At 41.0% G+C, this 27,423-nt stretch overlaps 2 protein-coding genes across 7 annotated transcripts in view; one reads left to right on the top strand and one right to left on the bottom strand.

Moving 5' to 3' along the window:
• STARD9 (StAR related lipid transfer domain containing 9) overlaps window positions 1-24,496 on the top strand; it is a 116,168-nt gene extending 91,672 nt beyond the window's left edge. For 3 of the 4 annotated variants that reach the window (XM_080397658.1, XM_080397659.1, XM_080397660.1), the window contains 12 exons: window positions 1,337-1,820; window positions 2,716-13,926; window positions 14,717-14,914; window positions 15,688-15,868; window positions 16,776-16,922; window positions 17,559-17,664; window positions 18,287-18,429; window positions 19,038-19,102; window positions 19,191-19,396; window positions 19,788-19,867; window positions 20,270-20,428; window positions 21,483-24,496. In XM_080397658.1, coding sequence (XP_080253784.1) covers window positions 1,337-1,820; window positions 2,716-13,926; window positions 14,717-14,914; window positions 15,688-15,868; window positions 16,776-16,922; window positions 17,559-17,664; window positions 18,287-18,429; window positions 19,038-19,102; window positions 19,191-19,396; window positions 19,788-19,867; window positions 20,270-20,428; window positions 21,483-21,584 — 13,082 coding nt within the window. In that variant the 3' untranslated portion in view covers window positions 21,585-24,496. Of the gene's footprint in view, window positions 1-1,336; window positions 1,821-2,715; window positions 13,927-14,716; window positions 14,915-15,687; window positions 15,869-16,775; window positions 16,923-17,558; window positions 17,665-18,286; window positions 18,430-19,037; window positions 19,103-19,190; window positions 19,397-19,787; window positions 19,868-20,269; window positions 20,429-21,482 lie in introns of those variants that run through there. The other variant, XR_013929791.1, reaches the window with a different exon arrangement.
• Window positions 24,497-24,734: 238 nt separating this feature from the next.
• The window catches only part of CDAN1 (codanin 1), a 33,250-nt gene continuing 30,561 nt past the window's right edge, over window positions 24,735-27,423 (bottom strand). For all 3 annotated transcript variants that reach the window (XM_080397671.1, XM_080397670.1, XM_080397669.1), the window contains exons 27-28: window positions 27,256-27,363; window positions 24,735-26,516 (exon numbers count right to left, since the gene is read on the bottom strand). In XM_080397671.1, the coding sequence (XP_080253797.1) occupies window positions 26,391-26,516; window positions 27,256-27,363 (234 nt within the window). In that variant the 3' untranslated portion in view covers window positions 24,735-26,390. The remainder of the gene's footprint in view (window positions 26,517-27,255; window positions 27,364-27,423) is intronic.

The raw sequence follows: 27,423 nt of genomic DNA, 5'->3' as shown, positions 1-27,423 counted from the left end.
CCTTGCCGTGAGGGTATTTGATTTATTTTGAGTACATTGCCTGCTAAAGTGCTCATGTACAAGATATGTGGGCTTCTATCAGGCTGTTCTGGCAAGTACTTGTTGGAGCAGCTGTAGTTGCAACAGGTAGTTAATTTGTGGTTGTTGCTTTACCTCAGCTAGGTGCCACACAGGGCTTGTGTTGCTTGGGAAGTTTTCATCTGGTGGGTTTAGAGAGGCTGGCAGAACTGTGTAGCAGGTACCTGTACAGGTGGCTTCCTTGTAGCCTTGTCCTCAACCCACTTTGAAAGCTGCATGCCCATCTGCAGGACTGGCAGCTGCTCCCACAAATGAGGCACGTCCTAGCGGGGGTGTAAAGAGGTCTAGCCTTCAGGCTCACTGAACTTGCCACTGATAAGGGAGAGCATAAAAATTGCCATTTGCTGTACTAAACAAGCTCCCTTAGCATGGCTCTGGACTCCCTCATTTTCTGCATGACTAGGTAAGTGAGAGAAAATCGTTTGCAGGTGGGTTTTGTTGGTTCAGTCAAGAAGGAAATGATAGAAGGAAAAGGCACAAAGAGAAATGTTCATTTTAGAATCGTTGTAAAACATTCAAATGCTGTGGTGAGAAGTTAGTAACATTTTAAGATTGCACAAGTACTTATTTTTTCACTTGAAATGTGGGAATTTATTAGCCAAAGGCTCATTACCGTGTGCATGAATTTCCATTTGCTGCATTAACACAGAGGCTCTGTTTAGCTCTGTACAACTGCCTTTTCTGGTTCCCTTGTTAACTCTGCTCTCAGTGCACATGCATTAATTCCCGAAGTAACACATACAAAGTTTAGCATGTGACTTCAGAATAAATAAAGCAGTAGTAGTAGCATATTTCACAGTAAAAAGCTAATTAAGTCATACTTTGCTACTGTGAATATATACCCTATGTCTAAAAAGTGCACAGAATTGAACTCAGGCCTTTTAATGCTTCTGCTGTATTTTAACAATAACATTGAGGTGACATTTGAGTGTATTCTTTGAGAAATTGAAATGTGTTCTACTTTTTCCTTACAAACGAGGTCTTATCTACTAGTCTCCTTAGGTGTATCAGCCAAGCTCCTGCTTATCTCTTGCAGTTGTTGGTGAGTCCTTATCGCAATGGAGAGGCTTTCGGTTACCATTAAAGTGCTGCAATGATACATTTCTCTCTGAATGGTTTGTCAAGACTCTGCTCTACATGCATAGAAATTCTGTTGTCAGATGAGCAATCAAGGCTGATTAAATTAAGAAGCAAGATAGTAACAAACAATGTTTTCCCTATGATTTGTACTTTCTTTTAATCATTGTTTTGTTTACAGACCAGCAGTGGCTTATAAATGAAAATAAACGACTGGCTGCCCTTCAGCAACAGCAGAGGGAGTTTGCAGTGCAAACAGAGTCTACACTGTATGCAGAGGCTGAGGCACAGTGTCCCATTGGGCTGGAAATCTGCCCTTCCCTGCTCCAGCAGAACAAGAAGAAACTGGTGCAGTTGGAGCTTTTGCGAAGATACTCCTTAAAAAAGGCAGAAAGAAACATCAGGCGGAAAAAGGTCAAATTCCAACTGGAAAGGATAGTCAAGAAGCAGAAATTACTCGAAGCCAAGCAAAACCTAGAGCAGCTGGAAGCTAGCTGCTGGCTCAATGAAGAGTGTGTGAAACAATCCCAAGTGCTAAATGAAAATACTGCTGTATGGTCCTCTTCAGATCACCAGTTGCAAAAGGGAAGGAAGTTATTTGGTTCGAGTTCCTTGCAGCACAGGCAGCATTCATTCTGTAACCCACGTCTGCCCCAGGTACCCAGGTAAGTTAACATCTGCCAATTCTTCTCCACTTTCAAAAGTAATTTAAATTCAAGGTATTTTCAGTGGCCATCCAGAATGCCTTTCAATGTATTGAAACAACTTGAAAACTTGCAATATCAGTGAACTTAAAAAATATGTCACACTGGAGCTGTTTGTCCTTTTTCCTCAGATCTGTACAGCACATTCCCCGCTTAGCGCTTTGACATGATTTTTCTCACTGTTTTTTACTTTGCTCTCTCAAGTCTTTCGGCACTTTTAACCTCTTTGTGCATGCTTTCCAGAACTGGCTTAACTCTTGTTCTTACCTTGTCCAAACTGTTGGTTAAATACTAATTTCTGCATTATTTTATCTTGATTAGGGTAAAACTTTTCCTTCAGAATATTTGTGTCATTGGGGTGATTCTGGATTGGACTTCTAAGTTGGCCAGCCTTTCTCTAAGCTAAATAAAGATCTCTATGCTACGTTAAAAGATCGAGGCACTAGGGTGTCTATCAGAACATGGTCCTGGAGGCAGGAAAACTAAACTAAGCAGCTAAACTCTGCTAAGTGGTTTTCTGTGACATAGAGCCATTCTTTATTTTTAACTAATGTTTGCAGCTACTTGAGCCTACAGAGAGACTAAATTTCAAGCTACACCACGTAGCATTGAGCTATTCCTTTGTGTTGCAGAACATATTACAGGGTATCTAGGGGACTGTATGATAACTGTCAGAATTTTCTTTTTTTCCTCCTTTTTGTTTCTTTCTGCTAGAATTTAGAATTTGCTTTTGAAAGGTATTCAGATTGTTGTTTCATGTGTTGTTACTCTTAACTACAAGACGTTACTGATGTGGAAGTGGTTAAATATGTTATTCAAGCAAGGACTGGGCTTTATTTTTTCTTTATTTCCATAGCTGTTTGTTGAAGAGGGAGACTGTCTCAAAGTTATCTACCTCATCAAATACTGATCAATGCTGTGAAGGCAGTACAACAGGGAGACTGTCATCTGTAGAATATCTTTGCAGAAGAGGTGAAGACGTTTCTGGGAGCGATGACCTTAATGATGAAAAAGGGATCTCCTTTTCAGTCCAGAGGCAGCTAACTGAAAAACAAAAAACATCTTCATTTGGAAATAAAAAAGTAGCAGAAAAAGACTCCAATGATTCAGCTATCATGGCATATAACAGAAATGATCAAGAAATTGAAAAGTTGGATAATAACCCAGGGCAAGCTGGATCTCCAAACCAGACCTCTAAAGGCCCCTCTCCTGATCTTTTTAAGGAGAAAGATGAGCCTGAAACCTTTATTACAGGGACAAGAATGACAAAAGCAAAGGTGCTAGGAGATTTAAGTCAGCCTGTAATTAGCAGCCTAGAACAAAATAGAGCTCAGGTATCTCATAAAAAGACTAGAATGGATAGCAATGGAAAAGGCCACAGGTCTTCTCCAGAAAACTTTCCTAAAGAAATGAAGAAAACAGTGTACGGAAACCCACCATCAGTGCATCTAAACCAAATGGTCAAGAACTGGAAGAGAGAGCCAAACTCAGCCTTGCCGAGTCACGAGAAATCAGTGGAACAGCAAGAATTTCTGGTGGTAGCAACATCAGTAGGAAATCTCACTAAGATGAATACACATGCACCACTCTCTTACGTCGAAAAAAAGTGGCACAGTGCTGAGGTGCTAAATGCTGGAGTACCCAAAACAGCAACAGATGTGCTGGGCAACTGGCAAGAGGATGATGAAAATGAGATTTCTGATACTGACAGTTCCTATTCTGTAGATTCTCTGTCTTGCGCTTACGCAAAAGCTTTCACAGAGAAACTGAAACAAGAGGATTTTGACAGAAATAAATGTCTTGCCAACCCAGAAGATTCTGAGAGTGATGACAGTCAAATGTCACAAGACTCTCTGGTAGAAAAGGAAAATAAAACCAAAAAGCAAAATACAAGTCGATTTCACAAGTCAAAGGCCCACCATGAGCCAGCTAAGCTTTACAAAAGCAGAACAGATCACCATGTCTCATCTTTGGTGACATCATATGCATCTCGTAGGAGACTGGGAAAGCCTGAAAGGAGCTTTTCTCTCGACAGTTTAGCTGATGGAGAAGAGATGCCAGCAGAAGATCCAGTAGAAGAATCCAAATCTGATTCATCTGATGAAGTGCCAGCAGAGATTTTTTGGAAGTTACAAACTCCTAGATCACCAACTATACAGACTGAGGAAGACCATGAGTCCAAGACCTGCGACGGAGATACAGAAAGGACAAACTATGATCTGAAACTGAGCAGTTCCTTTTATTTGGACACTAAACAACAACCTGCTTCCAGTAATGCTTGCAAGCAGTTGCTGAAGGAGACAGAAGTCTCCTTTGTAGAACAGGAAAGGTCTCTTGATAGACAACTGTATTACACAAGCGGAAATCCTTTGCTTACTGCTGATGCTTGGTCTTCCTGTGACTCAAAGGTTGATATCAGCAGCCCCAGAATAACAGTGCCTTCTTCCCATGAAAATTTGGAATTTCAAGAAGCTCATCTGTGCTCTTTGAGTGAACCAGAGCTTTGGCTGAAGAAGGATGATCTAAAGCAGTCAGCTGCTGAAGTTTGCTTTGTGTCTGGCTCTAAGCAGATACACAGTATTACTCATTTATCACATCGCATAAATGAAATAAACACAGTTTTCTCATCTGACACATCAGAAGTACCTTTACCTGAAACAACAACTGCAAGCATTGTTCCTGGGAGCAGATCATTAAATAAGATTCTTAAGGGATGGACACACTCTAATGAAAATTCTTCCTTGGAATCTGAAGACATAATGTCCTCATTTGTCAGCTCAGTAGGACCAAGCTCCTCTTTTGTTCCTATTTCACCAAAGCATGATTATTATAAAAATTCAAGGTCAAATCATCCTGAACAAGAACAAATGAGTGAATTGCCTACTTATAGGTCTACCACTGAATGCACACAAACATTCAGCTGTTTTGAAAGCATCTCCGCTGCAGACTGCTTGTCACTGGTACCTGGGAAAGAGGAGGACTCTCTCTCTACGACTCACCCAGACCTGCCAAAAGATTGCAATCTGAAAAAACCACCTTTTATTACTGTGTTGCCAATGCAAGTTTTGGAACAGAGAAATGGCTGCATAGATGCAAATTTAGAAGATGATTTCATCAGAACTTTTGAAAAAGATGACCTCAATGATGACTACAATAACTTGATGACAAAATCAACAGATTCGGGCAGTAGAAGTGCCTGTGTCAGTGCACCTGCTGCTGAACCTTCTACAGGACTTGCTCATAATATGACCTCACCACAGACAACTGCAGTGAAACAAGTCCAATTTGGAACCCACGGGCAGCTTTTTCCGAGAGGGGAAATACCAGCATGTTGTGATGAGGGTTTCTTTCTCAGTGAATTAACAAACAAGAACTGCTCTCTAGTAAGGAGTTATGAGCTTCAGACATTGGCTGGACAAGGAGCAGAATCACCTGTTACAGTAGGTCTCCTCAGATCCGGGGAAAGTAGTTTGGAAACAATGCAAGAAATGGATTATGAACAAATAACTGCAGAAGAAGTAACAACAGAGACAGATTTTTCCTCACAGAAGACAACATACCGATGTAACCCTTCAGTTGTTGCTCGCAGTGCAAGTTATGACCAATCTGCAACACCAATAGAGATGTCTCAAAAAGAGATTATCTGTATGGAAATAAGCACAGATAGCTTGGCAGAGGTTGTGCCAGAGGTGCCTTCATTCAGAGATAATGAAGAATACAAATCAAAAGATGAAGACTTGTCTTCACTGAATCATGAATTCAAAAGCAAATCTGTTTCAAAAAACTATTCCCATGAATGTGCTCTAGCAGAGAGTCGGGCAAGTTGCTCATCCCAACAAATTTCCAAAAATTCTACATTATGCATTGGTAATATAGGAGAAGAAAGCAGTGAAAGCAAAGAACACAATATCTTGAATTCTGAGGCTGTAGTTCAGAAAGAATTTTCATCCAAATATGAAAACTTAGTGGTAAATGAACTAAGTTATCTCATAGTGAATGTAAATGGGAAACACACGGAGTCCTTCCCTGCTGATATTTGTGAGAGTACAAATGATTTTCTCCCAGAATCCAATTCAAGCATTTTTTACAAAGCTTCAGCAAAAGCTAATCTTTTTCAAAGTGCATCTGAGACTGAAACTTATGATAAACGACTGGAGCATGTCACAACAGTGAAAGGAGATTGTGATGCTTCATCTAATCTTACTGTGGAAGTTAGTGCCACAGAAAGTTGTTCTGATGCACGTTCTGGCTGCCTTTGCACAACATGTTCTTCAAAATCAACAGGGCAGAAAACCAGTACACATAAGATGATCGACATTTCTGTGGAATTTGATGCAGCCATTCTCTTGGAAACAGAAACACAGAACAAATCTTTACTTGAATCAAGAGAAGAGAAAGAGGCCTTTTTGGAAGGTGATTGTCCGGAGGGTATCTTGCTTGTTGATGATGTAAACTCAGAGTCAGGGAGAGTATTTGAATACAACACAAATACATCAGCCACTGTTTCTCAAGAGGAGAGTCCATACATAAATAAAGAATTCAAATTTTTAAGAAACCCAGAAGCTGATCCAGAAGAAACTGTGACTTCTTATGATAATACAAAAACAAACACTGATGAAGAAATAAAATTAATCAATAGTGCAATCAACTTTGAAAAAAATGCATTGGAAATTAAATCCAGACAGATTGAAAGTTTACCTGACTACACAGTAGCCAAAATCCAAAGTGTAACTGAAGACAGGAACAGAGAGGATTTTAAAGGCATTAGTCTGTCTCAGAATCCAAAGAAACCTATTGATATTGTAGCTTGTGAAGCTCAGTGTGAGTTTTATACAAATCTGTGCCTGACACATGATGAGGCTGAGAAAGATGAACTCCGTGTAGCCAGCACTGGGTTAGAACACAGGCGGGAACCAAAAGCACTTGTGCATTCTGGCAGCCAACTTGAAACAAGCAGCTTTTGCCAAAAAGAAAACAGCAAGAAAAAAGAAATAGGTATTTATTCACCAGCATTTTCTGTTGCTCCCAAAAACACTGCTTCGGCTGCGTGTTCCCGCATGGCAGATACTACTCAGAATACTTCAGGCTTCCTTAATACTTCTGAGGGGCTCTTACAGATGAACAGAACAACAGAAAATGTGTTTAATACAGAGGACGTAGCTGCAACGGTACTAATCACAAGTAGGCAAGGCAATATTTTAGCAAAACCTGAAAATGAAGGAGGAGAAAATTCTAGCAATTTATTGAAAAGTTGTGTACCGTGCTGTTTGCCTTGGGAAGACAAAATTAACGAATGTGATGAGACTGGGAGTGAAAAACAAATTACCATGACAAACACTGAGGGGCTGATTGTCACAAGGCAAGAAGTCATATGCACAGATGAAAATGTTTTATTTACTGAAGAGTCTCCAGCTGTACATCAGATGTACTGTGACAGAGATAACAAAGAGGAAATTTTAAATCAATTTAAGATTCCTGAAAGATACCTGACAGCTTCAGGACTAGAACAGAATATACTGTTAGAAGATGATTCAAGATACCATGACCCTACTGAAATGAATGAAGATGGTGGCTCAGTGGACTCTGTTACAGATACAAGAAGTGCATTCATGAAAGATATCAATGCATATGAATATTCAGTTGATGATAGTACTGGTATTGGCCAATATAGAATTGAACAAGAATTTAAAAGTCTCCACATTAAAGAGGACAGCCATATGTATATGAGTTGCTCTATGCAATATCCTGAGTGTGGTGGCACTTCAGAAAACTTGAATGTCAGTATTGTTAGAAGACCTGGTATTTGTGAATTGGATCCAGTAGGCTCCAGAACTGAGCAGGAGAAAGTGCATTTGATGAATCTAGTACAGATGGCCAAAACAGACAAAGAAAAGCAGATGTTTGTAGAAAACACGGAGGAGGTAGAACTGATAATTTTACAAAAGCTGAATGAACTATTCCCTGAAGACAGAGGCAGCTGCCAAATAACGCGTGATGACAGCAGATTAAATGAAATCTTAACAGAAAGCCAGTGGGTGTCTACCAGCTTTTCTAGAAATAATGAAGATATCAGCAAGCAACAAAATCCACCAACAACACTGACGTCTACTGAAAAAACCCAAGAAGTTTCACTTAAAGACTCCCCATTCCAGTCTGTAGATCATCTTTTGTATCTTGGAGTCGGTGATGATTCCCATCTTGTTCAAGATGTTCCCACTGCATTGAAAAGACATACAAAACTGTCTAACAGCAGTGTGGGAACTGGAGCTGTTCTGCCTTACTATGAAACATTTATGGAGAGTGAGGTCTGTGCGGGTATGCCTGTTGCAGTCAACAAAGTGGGAGAAGACAAATATCTCCCTGATAAAATGCAAAGAAAGAATGTAGCTTTTCTGCAAACCAGGACCACACAGGACAGGCAGGAGGAAGAACCCTTTGAATTTAACAGTGCACCTGATTATGCCATATCTGGGCAACTTGGCAATGAGAACACCTCTTCCCCCCGCTACAGTGCAGGCGGTCCTGAGTCTGAAACTGCTGTACTTCAGCAAGGGGCCAAAGGAAACTCATTTTCCTTGGAAAAATCAGATTCTTCTGAAGATGTAATTCAGGATGTTAACAGTGCTCATGAAGAACACAGTGTGGATTTAACGGTTAATAAGCTATCAAAATACTGCCTTAATTGCGTAGAAGATACAGCTCAAGAGGAAAAGGGTACCATTGGGCCCGATTCACTGCTCTTGGATAATTCAAACCTGCATTCTTTTTCAGAGAAAGAAGTGATGGAAGATACAGGGGGGCAGGAAATGCATTCTTTACTAGAAATCTCTACACAAAAAATGTTTTACAATATTAATACAAGTCAGAAAGTACTTCACTCAGGGACTTTATCACAGCATGACGAGGAGAAATTTTTAAGCACAAGCTATACTACAACAAACAGTAAAAATGCAAATTCTCCTGGTGTAGCTGGGTATCAGCATGAGCCCAGAGAAAATCAGGGACACGGGACTTCTGAAGAGCGCTGTGTAGACCAACCAGGCAGCACTGTTTCTGAGAATGCTTCAACCCTTTCAGAAGGCCTGAACAAGTCTCCGTGGGAAAATCCACTTTACAGTAAAGAGTTTCTAAATTATAATAAGAACTCAGGCATTTCTGAACATTCCCCTGGTCTCCTGAATCATCCAGCATCATCTGCAGATGTTCTGATGGCCAGCAATGGAGACAAAGGTAAAACCGATGCTGTTCTCTCTGAAGAAACTAAATACTTTGAAAGTGATTCAACGGTTTCAAGTGTATCTGTAACTTTTCCTGACATTTCTCAAAAAGGAAATGAAAGAAAAAATAATTCTGCAGTTGCAGAGGCTACATATGCTCAGAACAATAAACTCCCTGAAAAAGTTGTGGGAGCAGATCAAAAGGAGGAAATAATTCAAGGTTCTTTCCAGAATTGCAATGACATAGAAGAAAATAAAATTCATGAGTACTCAGAACACTACAGTAACACTTCTAGCGTGACTATACCAGAATCGGGCTCACTTGCTTTTCAGAGCCAAGGACGGACTGGCAGCAAAGAATCGAAGTCTCATCCATCCTACCTTGCAGGTGATGCTCCAACTGATAAACCACTTCAAAGCTCCAAGAACTTTAGTGCTTTTGACACTTCTTGCTTACTTGATGACTCAAAATCTCTAATATTTAGTCAGCTTGAGGACTCACTTCAAAACACCTTTTTGACCGAGCAAGTTTCCTCCACTTCTGCTGATGTGTGCTCTGTGAAAGACGGAGGTTTTCCCCAAGTATTTGCAAGTGACAATCACCCATCCTTAACACCATTTTCAGAATCATTTTTAACTCCAGATATAGGCCATGGTGAAACTGGCGTATATGATATTTCACATACAAGTACATTGAAACAACCTCCATTTGCTGTTTTGCAAATACAAGACACTCAGTCTGATAAGGCTGTGGTATTTGACGAGCCAATACATGCCTCAGGAAGTATTTTACTTTCTCTTGCAAAAGAAAACAGGCATTGTCCAGTATCAGACACAGACTCTACTTCATATAAACATTCTGCTGCAGATGGGGAACCTGTATATGGAAGTAATCATAAAAAAATTGACAATGATATAAAAGTCGATCAGCACTACTGGAGTAAAGTTTCACCACAAGAAGCTTGCACAGAACACATAGAGCAAGTACTAAATGATAGTTCTCTTTTATTACCATCATTACCTTTTTGGGATACTGGAAGGGCAGTTCTTGTTAAAGAGGGACAAATGAGAAAAATACTTAACAGAAATGAGGAAGAACTGCGTTCAAATACTGAGGCTGAACATTTTGCAGTAAAGACAAAGCAGAGACAAACATTAAGTAGAGAACCTGTTGAAAAGCAAACTAATGCGTCCTCAAATTCTGCAAATGAATTAATAGGCTCAGAAGTTACAGTGTTGGAAAATCTATATCCAGAAGATGTTGATGTGGATCATGAACACACCTGCAATTTGTTTAGTCCAGCATATCCCACATACAGCAGAAGCACTCATTCCAGGCGACTGTATCACACGGTGTTGGGTTTTGAAAAAAACCCTGCAGATGTGCAAGATAATTGTCAGTATATGCCTGCAGGTGAACAGATAGAACAGGTGCCAGACAGAACAAATACAGATGGTAGAAAAGAGATTTTACTTTGCAAAAATAATACAGGTTCAAGCATTGATAGCCTTGATGCTGATGCAGACAATTGTTCAACAATGGGAGATGCTACAATGAGGAATAAGACTCTGAAATCAGAAAGACTGAAGTTTTCTGTAATGAATAATGAAAATACCTCTGTAAATTTTTTACCAGAAGACCATAATTTGCTTCCTCAAGAATCCAAATTGGTGCAATTCAGGAGCAAAAGATCATACTCTACTACACGGAATACAAAGAGCTGTAAACAAAGTGAACAGAGACCTTATTTATACAGTCACAGACTATCAGCCCCAGCTATTGCTGTCTTTTCTGATACAGAATATACTTTGGAAGCTTCACCTAAGGGAGATCCTTTGTTATATTCTGCATCTAAATCACTACAAGATTTAAATATGAGTGTAGAGCCTCCATCACCAACTGAAGATGATCTTCGTGGAATTGAAAGATTTTCAAAGCTGGAATCAAAGAACTTTCTACAAGTTAAATCTAAACCCAGGTTTCAGCAAAGAATGGCACAAACTAAGAAGCTTGCAAACTGTGACCTCAAAAATTTGCAAAATTTTTCAGCAAGAACCCAAAGCAGCCAGTCTTTACAAGACTGTAGTACCCAATCTCCATTGTCCTTACAGCACACAGCTCACTGTTCTGTGGGTGTAGAAGCAAATGTTGGTTCAAAGAGTAGTTCTGTAGCTCAGTGTAGTGAAGGGGAAGTTGAAGAAGCCAGATACCAGCCTGAAACAGATTTATTTTTGCAAGACAATAAAGATGCGATGCGTTTTAGTTCAAGTGATATCAACCCATATATTCAACCATGGCCACAAGGTGGGTCATGCAGGATTGGCTGGAAACAGTATGTTTTTGGAAGTGCAAGTGATGTCTCTTGCAATCAAATTCCTTTAAACCTGGAAAATCGTAAAGTTATGAGATGTTCCAGTGTAGACAATGGATTGAATTCTCAAAATTCTCCTTTTCACTCTCATCTCAGTTCATATGCTACAGCAAAAGTTCTGTCGAGCACTTTAAGCAGCATTGAAGGTCTTCAAGGATGGGACAGTGTCAGACAAGACTTAAAATCTGCATACTCAAGCGACAGTACCAAGCGGTATAGCAACGCATCCAGTGAGATATTGGAAACTAATCCAGAAAATAACGCTGCTGAATTTGAGAATCCTTCTGCACAACCTGGTAACTCTTCAGTTCAGGTTGATGAAATTGTACTATTATATCCTTCTGAGTCTGAAAGGTCTTCCAAAAAACTGCCAGGGATTACATGTGAGCAGGGAACACAAACAACAGCTACAGGAAGGTATAAAAGGCAGAGAAGACATCAGCGAAGCTATACAGATGTTTCTGCAAGAAAGCAGGAAACAAACAGAGATTTATTTCATCAACCTTCTTCTTGTACAAGCATGCAAAATCTGTCCATGCATCTGTCACAGCTGCTTCAGAACACTTCTGAGCTGTTGGGAAGTCTCTCCCAACAGAGTATTATAGAAAATGAGCAGAATGCCAAAATCAATGAAAGAGGAACTGAAGAGGTTGTAAAGGTTACTAGATCAGATAGCTGCACTCAGACTACAGCAGATGTAGGCACTCAAACTGAGATTTTGGAAGAACCTCAAAGCAAACACAAAGAAAAACAACTGGAGGCAAAAATAGAAAATGAATTGAGGGCAGCTCAGGCAGTAAATACTGATTGGAAAGGAATAGGTGCAGATGCAGTAGGTAAGATTCCCAAAAGGAAAGAGGAAACACTCTCTCTTGAAGAAAGAACACAAGAACGAACAGGGATGAGAAATCTGGGCAATCCTGACTTCCAGGATAGTCTTGACAGCATTTTGGAAGACTCCTTTATGAGTCTGCCACTCTTACCCAGAACCTCCACTCCTAACTTAGATTTTCAAAAAACATCACTAAATGCACAGCAGAATGTTACTTCTGCTAGTACCAGAGTTTCATCTGTCACATCGTCTTCGTTGAGTTCAGGGCAAGATGGCTCCTCGTGCACTGTAGTTAGCAGCCCTACTAATAACACTGCTCAATCTCCAGCGTCTTATGCTCAGGATAAAAGAAGTCTTGGTGAACTGGAGGTCCCAGCAGAAAGAAAATTTTGTTACAAAACCACCCTGCTAGTTGATAGGGCCTCTTCTCCTATTCTTACTCTTAGTGCTAGTCCCAGCAGCCAGACTGCTTTTAGCAAGTCTGTCTGCCCTATTAAAGAGCCTCTTGGACATTCTGGTGACACTTCAAGTCCCCGTCACAAGCAGAGAAAGCAGAGGGCAGGTCCACAGTCCATGCAACCTCGTGTGGACAGTTTTTCACAGACAGAAACAGACAGTGAATCTAGCACTTCCAGAGAACATAAGGGTGTAAGAAAGAAATTGGAAAGTTTCTCAGATAAGAAAGCAGACAAAGAGCTTTTGGGACAGGATGCTTCAAAAGACTTGGAACAGCCCAGAGTCATGGTTGACTCCCATGCTACCATTTGTGCAAAACGGCTGTATCACTCCAGTAGTATGTTGGAGGTGTCTGGCCATAGGGAAGTTTTAACAGGAGACCTCAGAGACCCACTGGCACATTCGCTTCGTTGTATGTATGTCACAAGGGGAGGAAGAGGTTCTTCAGCTGGAATCACACATGAAAGATATGTTGGTAATTCCGACACTGCTTTGATTCATAACTGCCCACCTCCAAATGCTGACTTACTTTTTAATCAAAAAGTTAGTGCCACTTTTTCAAGTCAGACAAATGCTGGTGTGTCCTCAGAACCTCTGGTAGAAGCATCTTCTCTACAATTTCACGATTTCTTCTGGAAAAATGAAAACAGCTGCCTTCCCCCCCTCTCTGATGTGAGCGACGTGCAAACTTCCTTCCAAGACGACAATACAGGTTCTGTCAGTGAAAGCGAATGCGACACTGAAATTCCTCTCAACAAAAACACTACTTTTACAAAGCCTTACAGACCTCGCAGCTATAGCCTCCGTGACTTACCCATACACAATAAATTTAGCAACTGGTGTGGTGTTAAGGGGAGCCATCCTTCTTCGTTACTCAGCTTGAGTGGCAGTGTGACCGATTTACGAAGTCAGGCAGAAAAGAAACCTAGAAGCACACGAGCAACAGAAATGGAAGGGAAGGCCCAGCTTTGTGATAGCAGGAGCAGAGAGATCGAGAGACTTCAAAGAGAGCGCGCTCAGATCATGTCTGGCATTCACCTGGATCTGCATCAGCATCCCCTCACTGTGGAACTGACCGAAGCAAAGCTCAATTACGGCATCGGGGAAACAGACGCCCTGCTGAAGGTCCTGCAGAGTGGAACTACCGATGACCTGGTGGCAATTCCAGTGAAGCAGCAACTTTATGAAAGGTAATTACTTATTAAGTACTGTACACTTCATGCAGCATAAAGAGCATTTAGTAATGAGCACTTAAATCACTTAGTCACACAGAATGAACTATATGTGAAGTGATACAGTATTAAGCTTACTTTATATACAGTTAAGTAATGCATTTAAGACAAAATTTTGGGCTGACTTCAAGAAAATAGGGAAAAGTTTAAGAATCCAATCTAGTGTCACCTCACTCAAAACTTCTAGCAAATGTAAGAGTGATCATGAGTACCTGGTGATCGTGGGAATGTATTTTGTTGATGAATTGCAATGTAAAAATAATGGATACATGCTGTTTACGGGAGTATCTCACTTGTGCTTCTGTGAATAAATGCTGCTGTATGAATATGCAAAAAATTTTTTTAAACCCCATAAATATACAAAATTATGAAAAAATCAAGATCCTAGATGCTTGCAATTGGATTATAGAACTCAGTTTAGGAAGCTCTTGTAACTAAAAATATTTAGCAGTAGCTACGTTAGCCTCTGTCTTCAATTTGTCTCTCAGCCATTACAAATAAGCAGTAACCAAGACCCTCTTAAGCATCTCCTACTGTTATAAAAGCAGTGGAGTTTTAGAATTTCTGCATCATCTGTCACCATATGGCCAAAGGGGTATTTGCGAAGAGTGTGTGTGGTACTAGGTTCCTATAAATTTGACATTACAAAGCTACCTAATATTTAAGTGTTTTCTGAAGTACAGGGTTGTAAAGGTTACTAGAAACATACAGGGTACATTTTGTTGCTCTAATCACGTTTCCCCAACAGACACATGAGGACTATTGAAACTCTGAGGAAAGAAAGGGAAAAAAGGCTGCAAAGATACCAAAGAAGCCGAAGTCTGAGTCCTCAAAAGCATTTAAGTCTGTTGCAGACACTGGATGCAAGTCAGAGGGATCTAGATCTCCCCAGCAGACGCCGAGAATATCTGCAACAGCTGAGGAGAGATGTGGTAGAAAATACCAGGTAGGGCATTACGAACCTCTCTTTTGGCCTGGTGTACGTTAACTGTTCAGAGTGGGTGCGCATTAATGGTTCTTGCTGACATCTGAGACTTCTGTGACAGAATTCTTCTCAATGCAGAAGTGTTGAACTTTGCGACAGAAAGTGCTTTCAGGAAAAATGTGGCTGATTTTAGAAAACATTCATTGAAATATTCTGTCTAGTTTATTTCGGTCCACAACAAGCGTCTAATTTGTTTTATGTGTATGATTTATGGGGACAGCCAAGTATTCAGTCTTGACTCGTTACAGACCTGTCTGTCTTCTTACTCCTTCACATACTTAAAAGCCAGAGGAAATAGCTTCATGTTAAATATCGAAGAGTTCTGCAACACTTTACCGTTTAGAATTTCTCATCCTCCACCATATCCCCTGAATGACTTTTGCTGCCTTTGAGGAAGGTCAGGAGACAGTTATTTTCCCAACACAATTATTTTGTGTGTGATATGCCAAAGTGGTAACCTTAGATCATTTGGAGAGCTGACTCAGAAACCAGTGCAATTTCTGGAGTAAACTCAGTGGTAAACAACTTGCAATCTGAATAATTTTCCAAGGTTGATGTCTGTGCAGCCTTTAGTGAGCAAAGAGAAACTTTGGAGGCTAATCTGGTGGGGTTTAATTGCTTTTCTGGCAAACTTTCCTGTTCTGTGTTGAAAGATTATTTTCTCATGGTATTTTGTCAGGTGGCCTGATTTCAAGTACTTATGTGTATTTTCCCACACTTACCTATCCTTACAGAGTTCAAGAACCAAAAAGAAGCATTCAGCATCCTTCAGACATTGAACTGTTGCTCCGAGACTACCAGAGGGCACGAGAGGAAACCAAAACTGAAATTGCACGAGCTAGGGACAAACTTCGGGAGAGAGCTGAGCAAGAAAAAAGGCGCATACGGGAGCAAATATTTTCTCAGTTACAGAAGGTGAGCATTATGGAGGAAACCATTACGCGTTCTTCACATCAAAGCATTTTTTTTAAAAGGCCTTGTTCCATGGCTAAGTAATTCTCCTGTTTGATATGCATCAGCATAGAAAACCCAAAGAATTAAATGCAAATTTGTGCTTTAAAAAGATCTCAGTAATACTGAATGATAATATTCATGCTTCTGAACTACATCTTCCTGAAGCCACATTTTATGTGCAAGAAACCCTAATGTTTTCTCATTGGATCAAGCTTACACAGCCATCCTGTGGGGCATCTGCCCAGTCCATGGAAGAGTTTTGCTAAATAAACCGAGTTTATTTCAGTATGTACTTAAACATACAGATCTTTTTTTATTTTCCTGTTTCTCTTTTTAGATTGTCTTCCATGTGTGTTTTTGGTTTTTTCTTCTGCACTTTCTTACCCATCTGGCACAGTCTGGGCATATGCATTTTTCTCTTGGATGCAAGGATGTGGGGGTGTGTCTGTTCTGCCCCGTTTCTGACTATACTTTCATGCAGTAACCTTTGTCACTGCCTGACAATGCAGCTTCAATCATACCTGCAGACCTCCTCTCCCCATTCATGTGTATCTGGCATAAAATATGGTGAATGCTTATCTCATTGCTCTGCACCCATTTTCCATTGCATTTTCCCTGACTGCCAAGTTTTACAAGGGTGTTTTGCTCTATGGCTTATATAATCTTAGTCTTTCAGACGAGCCCGCTTATTTAATACTTTCTGTATGGCAACAGCTTTTGTCCTGTCAACACTACCTGAATGAAATGACTTAACTTCAGATTATTCTTCCTTCATCTCTTAGTGCTGTTATCATTGTTTTGACTAGCTGTTGTGCAAGGTAAGTTTTGCCTGGTGTTTTTGTTTGTAATACTGTGATACCTATTACAGGAAGAAGCAAGGCTGAAGACTCTTGCAAGTACAAGTAGTTTATGTACAGACTCCAGCCTCAGCCTCTCCTCTGGCCCAACATCTGGTTACAATAGCAGTAATACTGCTACGTATACTGCGAGTAACCTCAGCAGCCAGGAAGGACAGGTGAGAAACAGCTGACTTGTGTGACTGATGTCTCCTGATGTTTCAGCAATAACAGAGATAATGTAGGAACAGAAGCGAGTTTTTTTGAGATGGTTCATACTCTGTCACAACTATCAAACAGGACAAGTTTCTGTCACTAGTACACAAGAGGGGTGACATGGGGTGGAGGGAGCACTGCCATGTAATTGCAAAGGACAATGGCACACTTATTTTTTCAAGCGGTGGGGTTTTTTACACTCAGATAAAAACCAGATAGTGTTGCTATTGCCAGGAATGGCACTGTCTGTCAAATGTTTTGGAAACAACAGGCCTTTTCTTGTGATAAACAGAACCCGATATTCTCAGTGTGGCTCCCTCAGTGATGCACACACTGACTTAGGAGTTTGTGTATGTGAACACAGACCTTCTTGAAGTTACAGTTTGGAGTATGCACCTGTGCTAGCTCCTCACACTTGGTTTGCTAAATTTCCTGAGTCAGGGTACCATTTCGTAACGAGGGGAAAGGCAAAGGAGTTACCTTCTGTTAAAGAGAAGCTTCCAAGCTTGTAAGGCACATTTGCTACAACTATTCCATTTGCTATGTAACATAATTTATTTTTCCCACTTCACACCCACTTCTGCTCTCTCTTAAATCAGGTTTCTTCTGGAAATGCTTTGCTTTCAAGAGATACACGAGGTCGTTCAGCTGTTAGAAATAGTCAGCTTTATGTGTTAGAGCAGCTGCAGAAGGATTCAACATTTGGTAAGAAAAACATAAGTCTGCTAATATTTTGAGTTGTATCCCAAAGCCTAAATGAGATCTGTCATTTATGCAAATCAAAATCTAATTTGATTGTAGGTATCTTGAGGATGTCCCTACCATTGCATGACTTAAGAAAAATACTGTTACCAGTAGTCAGAGCTTGCTTAGAATTTCATGGAAAAGTAAATGGGTGATTTGGTCCCTATGAAGTTGGTCTTTTGATCTGGTGATGTCAAAGTACATTGTTCTGAGAGGCTATGAGGACCATGCTTTGAATGAACCAAGGAAGCAGGCGGGGCAGGTGTATGTGTGGGTGCTAAAGATGCAGCGAGTATAGGATTGTACGTGCAAGTTCTTATTTTTATCCTCAAAACCAATGTCGCTTGTTCTTCTTTAGGTTATTTTAATAGCTTGTATGTGGTAATAACTTGTTAAACTTGAGTAACACAAGACGTAACTGCAGTGCAATTACCAACACCAGATTGTCTAGAAAAGGGATGTTACTAGTCCTTCATCTGGATTGGGTGCTCCAGTGAAGGGTTTAAGTCCTTACAACTGCAGAATAGTGGTCGGTTAACTTTTTTTTTTTTAAATTCCTCTATGGCTTTTTTGTTTCCTGCAGAAGCTGGCAGAATTCAGCCACCCCTTCCTTCTAGCAGCATCAGCTGTAGGTTCACTCATGGATTAACTATTTCTGTCAGCTCCTCTTCAACAAAAGGATACCAAGATCTATCCAAACATATCTTGGCTAATGCTACCACTGAGGTAAGTAAACAAGCAGTTTTCACTTATTCTCTACCTCTTGCTGGAAGTTCTGGCAAAAATGTGTGGGACGCGCCAAGTTACCTGTTTGTCAGTTACAGAGACACACACGGGATGATTTTAAATGGCAGGGGAAAGTGAGCCAGGCTGCAGCAGTGGGTTCAGAAGAGACTGCTGCACGGCAGTTGAAATGTTTGAGTGAAGTGGCTGAATTCTTTTAGTGTCCATAAATTCCTACAACATCCAGTGCAGGTTTTATGTGTGCGTGTATGGCAAGAAGTGAATGTGCAGCTGGAAGGAAAGCATACCAACTTTGTATTTCAGATCGGGTGGAGTCACTTCGTCATTTGGAGATACAGGCTCCTCCCGTCTCCCATTTTCTCACAACAGTTTAGGCTAGTATACAGGCTACATTTTATATATATTCTCCTTCAGCAGAGAGTATGGCAGGTAAGTCAGCCTGGCTGTTAATACTTCCTAGGGATTACTAAGCACTGTAAAACTATTTGTGGTAAGGCCTGCTTAGAAGGTTGTGTAGCAGCATGTAAAAGCTGAACGCAGTTTATACAGCTTTCTCTTACCCGTACATTTGTCATTGTTTATTTTCTAAGGTAATGGCAGCATGCTCTCATAACCTGAGGAACCTCTACACCTGCCAAGCCGCAGCTGGTTGGAAGTAAGCTTATGGCAGATCTTTACAATGGAAGGCCCTTCCATGTACCTGGCCCTTTTGTGTGCAAATACCCTTCGTTTGTCTTTGACAGATATCAATGTACAGAAAAAGAGGTGCAGGTTTACTACAAAGTCTTCCCTTCAGCAACAAGGCACGGGTTTCTGGGAGCAGGAGTGATAGAAAGACCTCTTCCCTACGTGTGGGGACTAGTGAGAGACCCTGGCAAAAGGCATCTGTATGACAGAACTATCAACACCGCTCGAATACACAAGAAGGTAACCAGCCACATTCAGCTGGGTGAGTATCAACGCGAATGGCTGGCCGCCATTAGCATTGTGTACTTTCTCAGCTCAGGTTGTCAGCCAGGAAGAAATTCAGAGGCATCTTACTTCATTTCTTCAGGTTTGAATAAACAATATCATTATTTAATACAGAAACTTCAGGTTTGCAAGACTATTCCAAAGTAAGGATAATATTAAACACGTCTTGCTGCAGAAGCACAGCTAGAGACAGTGGTTTAAAAATAAAAACAAACCTTAAGTGGCTTGAAAGAACATCTTAATGACACATTATAGCATATTAACTAGAGCTCTGCTCTTTAGCAACAAGAAGTCAAAATAAAGTATGCATGTGCATTTAAGTCTAATTCCCCATGTTTTTGGTTTTTTGGGTGTTTTTTTTTTCACAGTGTATTTAGTGACTGATACCTCCCTGTGCTACCTAAAACAACCCCGGGATTTCTGCTGCATTACTGTAGAAGCCAAAGAGGTAAAGTGAACGCTCCCTCTGAAGTGTAGAGGAATAATTGTTTTGAACTCATGGTTCGAGGACAAAGGAGAGAAGGAAGGAAAGTCCATGCTCACGTTTACAGAAGTGGCAGCGTAACAGGAAGAAAAGCCACACTGATATGGCAGAAGCAAACTATAGCTAAAACAGCCTTGTGAATGACAGTCACCAACCAAGCCCCGTTGTAGGCAGTAACAGCAGTGTAGCAGTATATTCTGGTTACAAACATGCAAGAGTATGACAGAAAGTTATTTCATAAATAACATGAGAAATATTTCTCAGATCACTTAAAAAGAAATAATATGCCTCATTGCAAATAAAAAAAGTCTTACTCTATGCATAACAAATTTTCAAATTGTCATCTTTACACTTTGTCACACGCAGGAGAACTTGTCCGTCTTGGCTATTCAGTCTGTGTATGATGCATCCATGCCTCACCCGTGTAAGGAAGTGGTGAGAGGGGAGATTTTGCCAAGTGCTTGGATACTGGAACCTGATGTAGTCAATGGAAGAGATATCACCAGAGTTATCTACATGGCACAGGTAAGGTTTTGCTGTATGTCCAACTGTGAATGCTAAAAGCTATTACGTATCAGCCAATCAGCCATGAAGTGACTAAAAGTCACCTCCACGCTGTTACCTGGCACAACGTACAGCAATGCAGACAGAATCTTACTGGGATTATGCTTACGCACATGGTGAGCCAGGATGGAGGGTCTTGTTTGCATTTTCATCTTGCTGTGGACACAGGAAGTCCACCTCAGGTTACGCTGTTTTCAAAATGCACAGAAATACTTGTTAACTGTTTCTAACTGAAGTCATTCATTCCTCATGCTTAATAGATGCAAAAGAGAAGTCAAGATGAGGATTCTAGTTAAGAATAAGAAAATCCTGCCATCCATTTATTACAGACTCATCTGAAATGGAGGCTCTCTTTGAGACAGTGGTACCAAGTACTTAAAAATGCCCAGAAGGGAATACCGTATGTGTAATTTAAAGTGCTCATCTGAGAGCTAAATGGCATTAGTCCTTTAAACTTACCTATTTAAAACATGTTTTTAAAATACAACTCTAAAAGTATTATTTTTTAATTAATTAGTATATGCATTTTACAATGCATACTGTATTTTAAAATTTTATGTGCATTTTATATTGCACTTCAGTATACACATATACATTTTCAGTAACACTGTCTCAAACAAGCAATATTTAAAATTAATATTTGCATGGTTTTAGTTAAATATGATTTTATATAGTATGTAAATAATATATAATATGTATTTGTAAATAAGAATGTAAATTAAATAATTAAAATACATTTAGATAAAATATATATTTAAATATTTAATCTAAGCTTAAACTCAAAAGCAGCACGGGCCATACTGCTGAAAGTAACATCAAATAACAAAGCTTTGAACGTGTATAGAGTACTGGGAAGGAGACGTTATAAACCACACCATGATGATAGCACTTGGCTCTGAACTACTTTTGTGCTTAACATGTACTTGCAACATCAGAGCTGTACCAGGCTGGAGACACGTTTTGTCCAAAACCAGCTCCAAAGCCCAGCGTGCGGCCTTTCTTCTCATTCCTGCAGGTGGATCTGGGTGCCCCGGCTATCCCCACAAGGCTCCTGAGCTCCATTGCTAAGCGGCAGCCTCTGGTGATCGCTCGACTGGCACACTTCCTTGCTAGTTAGCATCTGGCACAAAACTGGACGCTTAACAGCAGCTGAAAGTTCGCGAAGATTGCCACGACACTATGCAGCATCAGTGCAAACCACCACACCTCAGGACACAGTTTTACTGCGCTGCAGAACTAGGTGCTTCGAAATAAAGAAACCAAACTGGCAGTTGGAAACAGTGACACTTTGTAATTAATAGGGAGTAATACTGAGTAATCAGCTTGTTTCTAGAATTTAAATCCTGCTCATAAGAGTAGTAGCTCCAGCATTTTTCCACAATGGCTTTTTCCATTGGTCCTTCTACGCTTACCCAAATGCATTAAGAGTTGAAAATCTAGCCTGGTCATAGTCTTACTGCACTTCTTTGTTCCTAACATGACCAGCTGTCTCACTGCAGCAAATACAGACTCTTCCCATTCAATACCTCAAGGTATTTCTGTTGTTGAACTTGGTCCAACACTCCTGCTACCAGGCTTTATGTGTTTGTTCCAACACACTCCTTTAGTTTAGTTACACATTCCTAAAATTGAACAAAACCGCAAGTATCTGAATAACTTCATGTAGTTCTTCAGCACAACAGTAAAGAATCACTTTAGATCTCTTATCTAAGCAATAAAAGCTGCTATGATATGCTTTCTGTAGCTCAAAAAAGCCCACATTGTTCAAGAAGCTGTTGCACTATAAATTTGTCAAGTGAGAAATATGTATTCAAGTATCCACCTTACCAGAGTCAGCATCTGTACTTTAACACAGTTACTTTCAGTAAAACTTGTGTTTTCCCAGCCTCCAGTGAAGTTACCTGCACTTCTCACCTTTGAGTTCAAGAGCCAAGATCTGCTTTGACTGTACCTTTGCACAGGTGTAATTCCGGCTCTCAGCTTCTATGTTACTTCCTGTTCCTAGGATATTAAGTTTTAAAAGAAAAGATAATAGCGATTTTAAATTGATATTTAAGAAAATAGCAGTTTTGAGACATACCAGCCCCAAGCTTCCCCCCCAACTATACCAGGTAGGATAAAACCTTTCACTTACAAATTTGCTTTGTTTTATCTTTAGATGGTGAAGGTTACAATCTTAACGCCAATATAGTACTGGTCTCTTTTGGTGAGACTCAGCCTTTTCTTAAAAGCCTGCCCAACTGAGTCATGGCATAGTTCATTTCAAGCGTCAAGGTTCATCTTCCATAGCCCCTCAAGGAAAAAGGGGTGACCTGTCACAAAGTTTTGTGCAACTGAGCAAAAAAGATGGCTTTCCAGATTTACAACCTGTCACACAGTGTCCCCGCTTCTGGTGGAACCCAGGAAAGGAAGGGCGAAGGTAGCAGTACATTAGAGACGTAAAAAAAATAAGCAGAAACAGCAGCACAGTGTGTTGGCTCTGTCCCCAGTGGTGCTCCCATAGGCTTCCAGAGGAGGTAGGGGAGGTCTGCATCCAATCCACAAAACTTTGCTCAGTGCTTCACTTTTTCCCCCTTTTATTTTGGACATGGCACTAAGTGATAAAGCAGTTTTTGTAGGAAAAACATCTAGGGGGACTCCTGTTGATCAATGGTGCCTGTGAAGGATAATGTCTTATTGTACAGTGCATCAGATGTTTATTTTTATATATACATAAGATTTTTTTTCTATGTTTACAAATTAAGTTATTTATATATGCTTGTTTTGAAGTGGTTTTATACGTTATCAAAGCTAAGTTTTATTTTTATCAGTAGTGAATTAATGTAACTTTTTTTTTTAAACAATCGTCAATTGATACTAAAAAGCCTATTTATATGAATGTTTTCTTTTGCAAATACAACATTTTATGGTACGTGTTAATGTATGGCATTGGTTTGTTTGGAAAGAATAAAACCGCAGCAGATATTTAATTTGTTAAATTACAACAGGCAAAAACCAAATTCCTGTAAGTTACTGCTGAGCAGTAGATGATCAAACCAATTGTATTGTACCACCTACTATTGCATCTCTGCTCTTAATCAAGATTGCTATTTTCATATCCACAATAAATGGTATTTTCTACACAAGGAAACGAGCCCCACCTTATTTTGCTGCAGCTAAGATACCCACCTATGGAACTGGGCTGGATGCAGAAATAGCATAAAGGCTTGTGACAGAAGACGTAGGTCTCCCAGTTACTTACCTGTGGAGGAACATGCATGGAACCAGCATCTGCGGCACAGAAGCGAAGCAGCCCGTCGCTGCTGAAGTTTGGTAGCCACGACCCCGTGCCTTGTCCAGGTGAAGGGGGTTTTGTGTTGCTCTGAAACGAGGCCCTGGCTGAAGCGTCTTCCTAAGCGCAGTTACAGGGCCAGAAGGCAGTTCGGACAGAAGGGCGCGGGGAGCGTGCAGCAGGGAAGGCCGCCAGAGGCAGGCCCCGCTGACCCAGCTGGCTGTGAGCTCCCTCCCCCCTGCAGCACCTCTGGCACCACAGCTGGAGCCGCAGCGGGTACAACACCTGAAGCGCTCGCACCACGAGGAGCCTACCAGCCCAGGGGGACTGCAGAGCCATGCGCCCTCCTGAGCGTGGCCCGCTGCCGAGTATCCCTCGGCACCAAACGGCGCGCTGCACAGCCGTTCCTCAGCTTCAGTTACAAAGTCAGGTGTCTGGTGCTACAGAGCAAGGAAGGCCAAGTACCGCGGGATGCCCAGGAACTAGAGCAACCGCATCAACCCAGAAGAACACGGAAACAGAGATGTCTTACCTGTTGGTTCCCGCTGAAGAGCTGCCTGCCTTCTGCCCCATTGGGCACAACTGTGCTCTCTGGACACAGCAAACTGCTCCTGCGGGGTTGGTCACCTTTTAAATTAAAAATTCCAAGCATGTTGTACTAGAGAAGAATTCAGTACATAATTGAGTACGTGAAGACAGCTGTAGCCATGGTATCTATGCAAACAGCTTTACAGTAACCAAATAAAGTCAGTTCCAGAGCTGAGAGCACCTTTTTTACCATCGCAGATTCCAGCTGCTTCCCCCTTCCACTGCCTCCATCCCCCTCCTTTTATAATAAAATGAAAGTTGTATTTCAGTATAAACAAAGCAGCAGCAGGCCAGACAAGCAATATTACTATACTTTCTCTGCCCACTGCTTTCTGGCAAGGCAATTTTTTTTTTTTACTTCACCCCAATACAAAGAGGTTGTATACGAACAGCCTGAACACAAACCAGGACATTTAATCATGTTTATTATGACAAACAACAACGTCAACCAACACCTGCAGCAAAATGTCACATAATGCTCAGCCTCAGGGAGCAGGTATGGTACGATTACTTGCTATTTCAATTTGTAGTACCATGTCCTTGCTGCATACACAGCATGCTTACACTTTTAGGGACACTGTGCTTCATTCATATCAGAAAGCCCCTAAAATGAGGTACGCAGGTGCAACATGCCAGATCTTCCAGTGCACTGCTTAGTAACCAAGTCAAGAAAACGCTCGGTACACTTCAGACAGCCGTGTGCCTCTGTGGTTTCTCTATCTGTATCACACATATTTTACCAGAAGCCACAGTTCTTCCTAATTAGTCCTATTTGTGGTTTTTCTTCAGTCATCAACTGCAAGATGTTACCTTTTCTCACCTTAGAGAAGGAAGGGGTTAGTTAATTAGCAAGCTAAAAAGCCCTGGGCTTCACTTTGTCTAAATATTGTTCTTACATAACACAGTATTTGCTTTCTGGAAAAACCTGCACTAATAGGACACTCCCAGACAAAAGGCAGCAATATCCTCACGGCTACGGGCAGGGGGAACCCCATGAGACAGCAAAGAGCGTCTACTCATACTCTGCTCACAACCAGCAGTGCCTACCACAAACCCCAGCTTAAAGAAATACTGGGGGAGGGGGCACGGTGCAGTGTGAACAGGAGGTCACACCCGTGGTGATCTATCCACAAGGGCAGAGAAGCAGAGAACACCCGCTGTCCTTCACAAAAAGGATTCCTTTCAAGAGCAGCCCTCCAGGGGATGTCACAGTGCTCTTGTGCTGCTTTTTTGTCTGCTCTTCCAGGCTGTAGTTTTCTTGCTGCAGCATTTCCTGTATGATAAAACCCAAACTCAAGGCAAGAAGGTTTATAAAAAAACAGTGAATAGCAGCCAGATGCCATTTATGTTCACATACTACAAAAGTGTCTTAAAAATACTGCCTTCAGTAAAAAATATAAACAGATATCTTTCTCCCTTATTTCTGTTAAAAACCTCAGGAAATTACAAGTTCTGTTTCCAATGAGAGATGGAAAAACACTTAAGCATCTACAGTCTTTAAGAAAGATGCCATCAATGTTCTGGTGTATATATTTAATATGGTTTAACTTTTAAAATGAGCCTTCAAAAAAATTAAACCTTCAAAACTGAGCTTAAAATGAAAAATAAATACAGGCTCATCTCCATGTCATACAGGTTCAGCTTTTCCCTCCCCTAGGCAGAGTGAGAAATCACATTTACTTAAGAGAAGAGACAGCCACCAGGAAACCACCTCTCTGACCATGAAGTAACTTCTCCACGTGAATTGCTTCCTGGCTTTGGTCACAGCCTGCTGCTGCACACGTACAAAATGTGTCTCTTGAGTCTAAAAAACGGCTGCTCTGAGCCATGATCAAGGTGCTTTTAAAGGACTTTTGACTTGGAGATTCATTTGCTCATGTAAATCCTTCAGCATAGCATCACCATGGCAAAACATCCATGAACAGAAAGACCAGTGCAGGTTTTGCACAGTGACCCCTTCTCTGCGGTACGCTCCCAGCAAAGAGCTCACGACACATTCTGAAACACTAAAAATTCCATTTGCATCTTCATTAGTAATTTGTGCCCCCAGAGAGTCCACCTCCGCTAACTCTGGGCTGTCACAGCACCTAGAGATTGTCTGGTCAGCTTGCAACGATTAGTCCTGGGCTCTTCTCTACGAAGTTCTGATACAAATGCTCTGGACAGTATTTCCAGTTCTTTTAAGAAATTCTGTAACAAACATAAACAAACCAGAGAACCCTTATTAACAAATGTCAGCGAAGAGGCTTACCTAATTTTTCTAGTAAAGAACTTTACCAGGTTAAACATGTTGATGGCTTTCCAGTGCAGAAACCTAGACAAGCTACAACATTGTTTGTAAAGATGAATGCTTGTGGGTCTACATGTTCGGACTCTCCTCTAAACCCCACAATCTCCTCAGAGGAGATCAATGCCAGTTTGAACGGTTAAACATCTCCAGTATGCAAGTGCTCACCAGCCTTGAAACGCTCTCCATTTTTAGCAAGGGTGCTGGGTGGTCTCCTGCATTTGGACTCTGGCTAGAATAGACCCACTCCTCTCCCATTCTGGTGGTAGGAGGCAAAGAGGTTTAAATGCAAACCTGGTCGATGAAGACCCAGCCCGACACGTCATTTTCAGCTGGAGCACAGCAAACACACTCAGGCTAGAACTGAGAGCTGGCAGCTGAGCCAGCTGGTCTCCAAACTTTGTTTACAATTTTCTTGGAAATGTTTGCCCTGCATGGCAATGCTGGGATCCACACAGGTACAGCTTTCAGCTGAACACCTGGAACAAGCCTGCTGGAAGCCACTGCTTCTGCGGCATTCAGCAGGAACTATAGATAGGAAGGTTACGGGTTTCATGCAGGTGAAATAAAACTACAAGGATGGACTGTTCATGTAGCTATACTTCTTATTTCACTTCTTGTTCTCCACATCTAATTACTTACTGAAGACCAAGGGAGCTCTCTAAGGCCATGCAAGCAACTCTCTATTTCATTAGTTCTCATTAGGTCATGTTCTACAAGTCCATGAAGCATGAAAAGGAACAAATCCCACTGCAGAAGAGAAAAAAAAAATAAATCAACAACTCAAAAAAAAAATGGATTTTGTGATCG

This window comes from Falco punctatus (assembly GCF_963210335.1).
Source record: "Falco punctatus genome assembly, chromosome: 7".
Taxonomy (NCBI): Eukaryota; Metazoa; Chordata; class Aves; order Falconiformes; family Falconidae; genus Falco; species Falco punctatus.
Note: the sequence above shows the minus strand (reverse complement) of the source record. Positions and strands in the feature narration are given on the sequence as shown.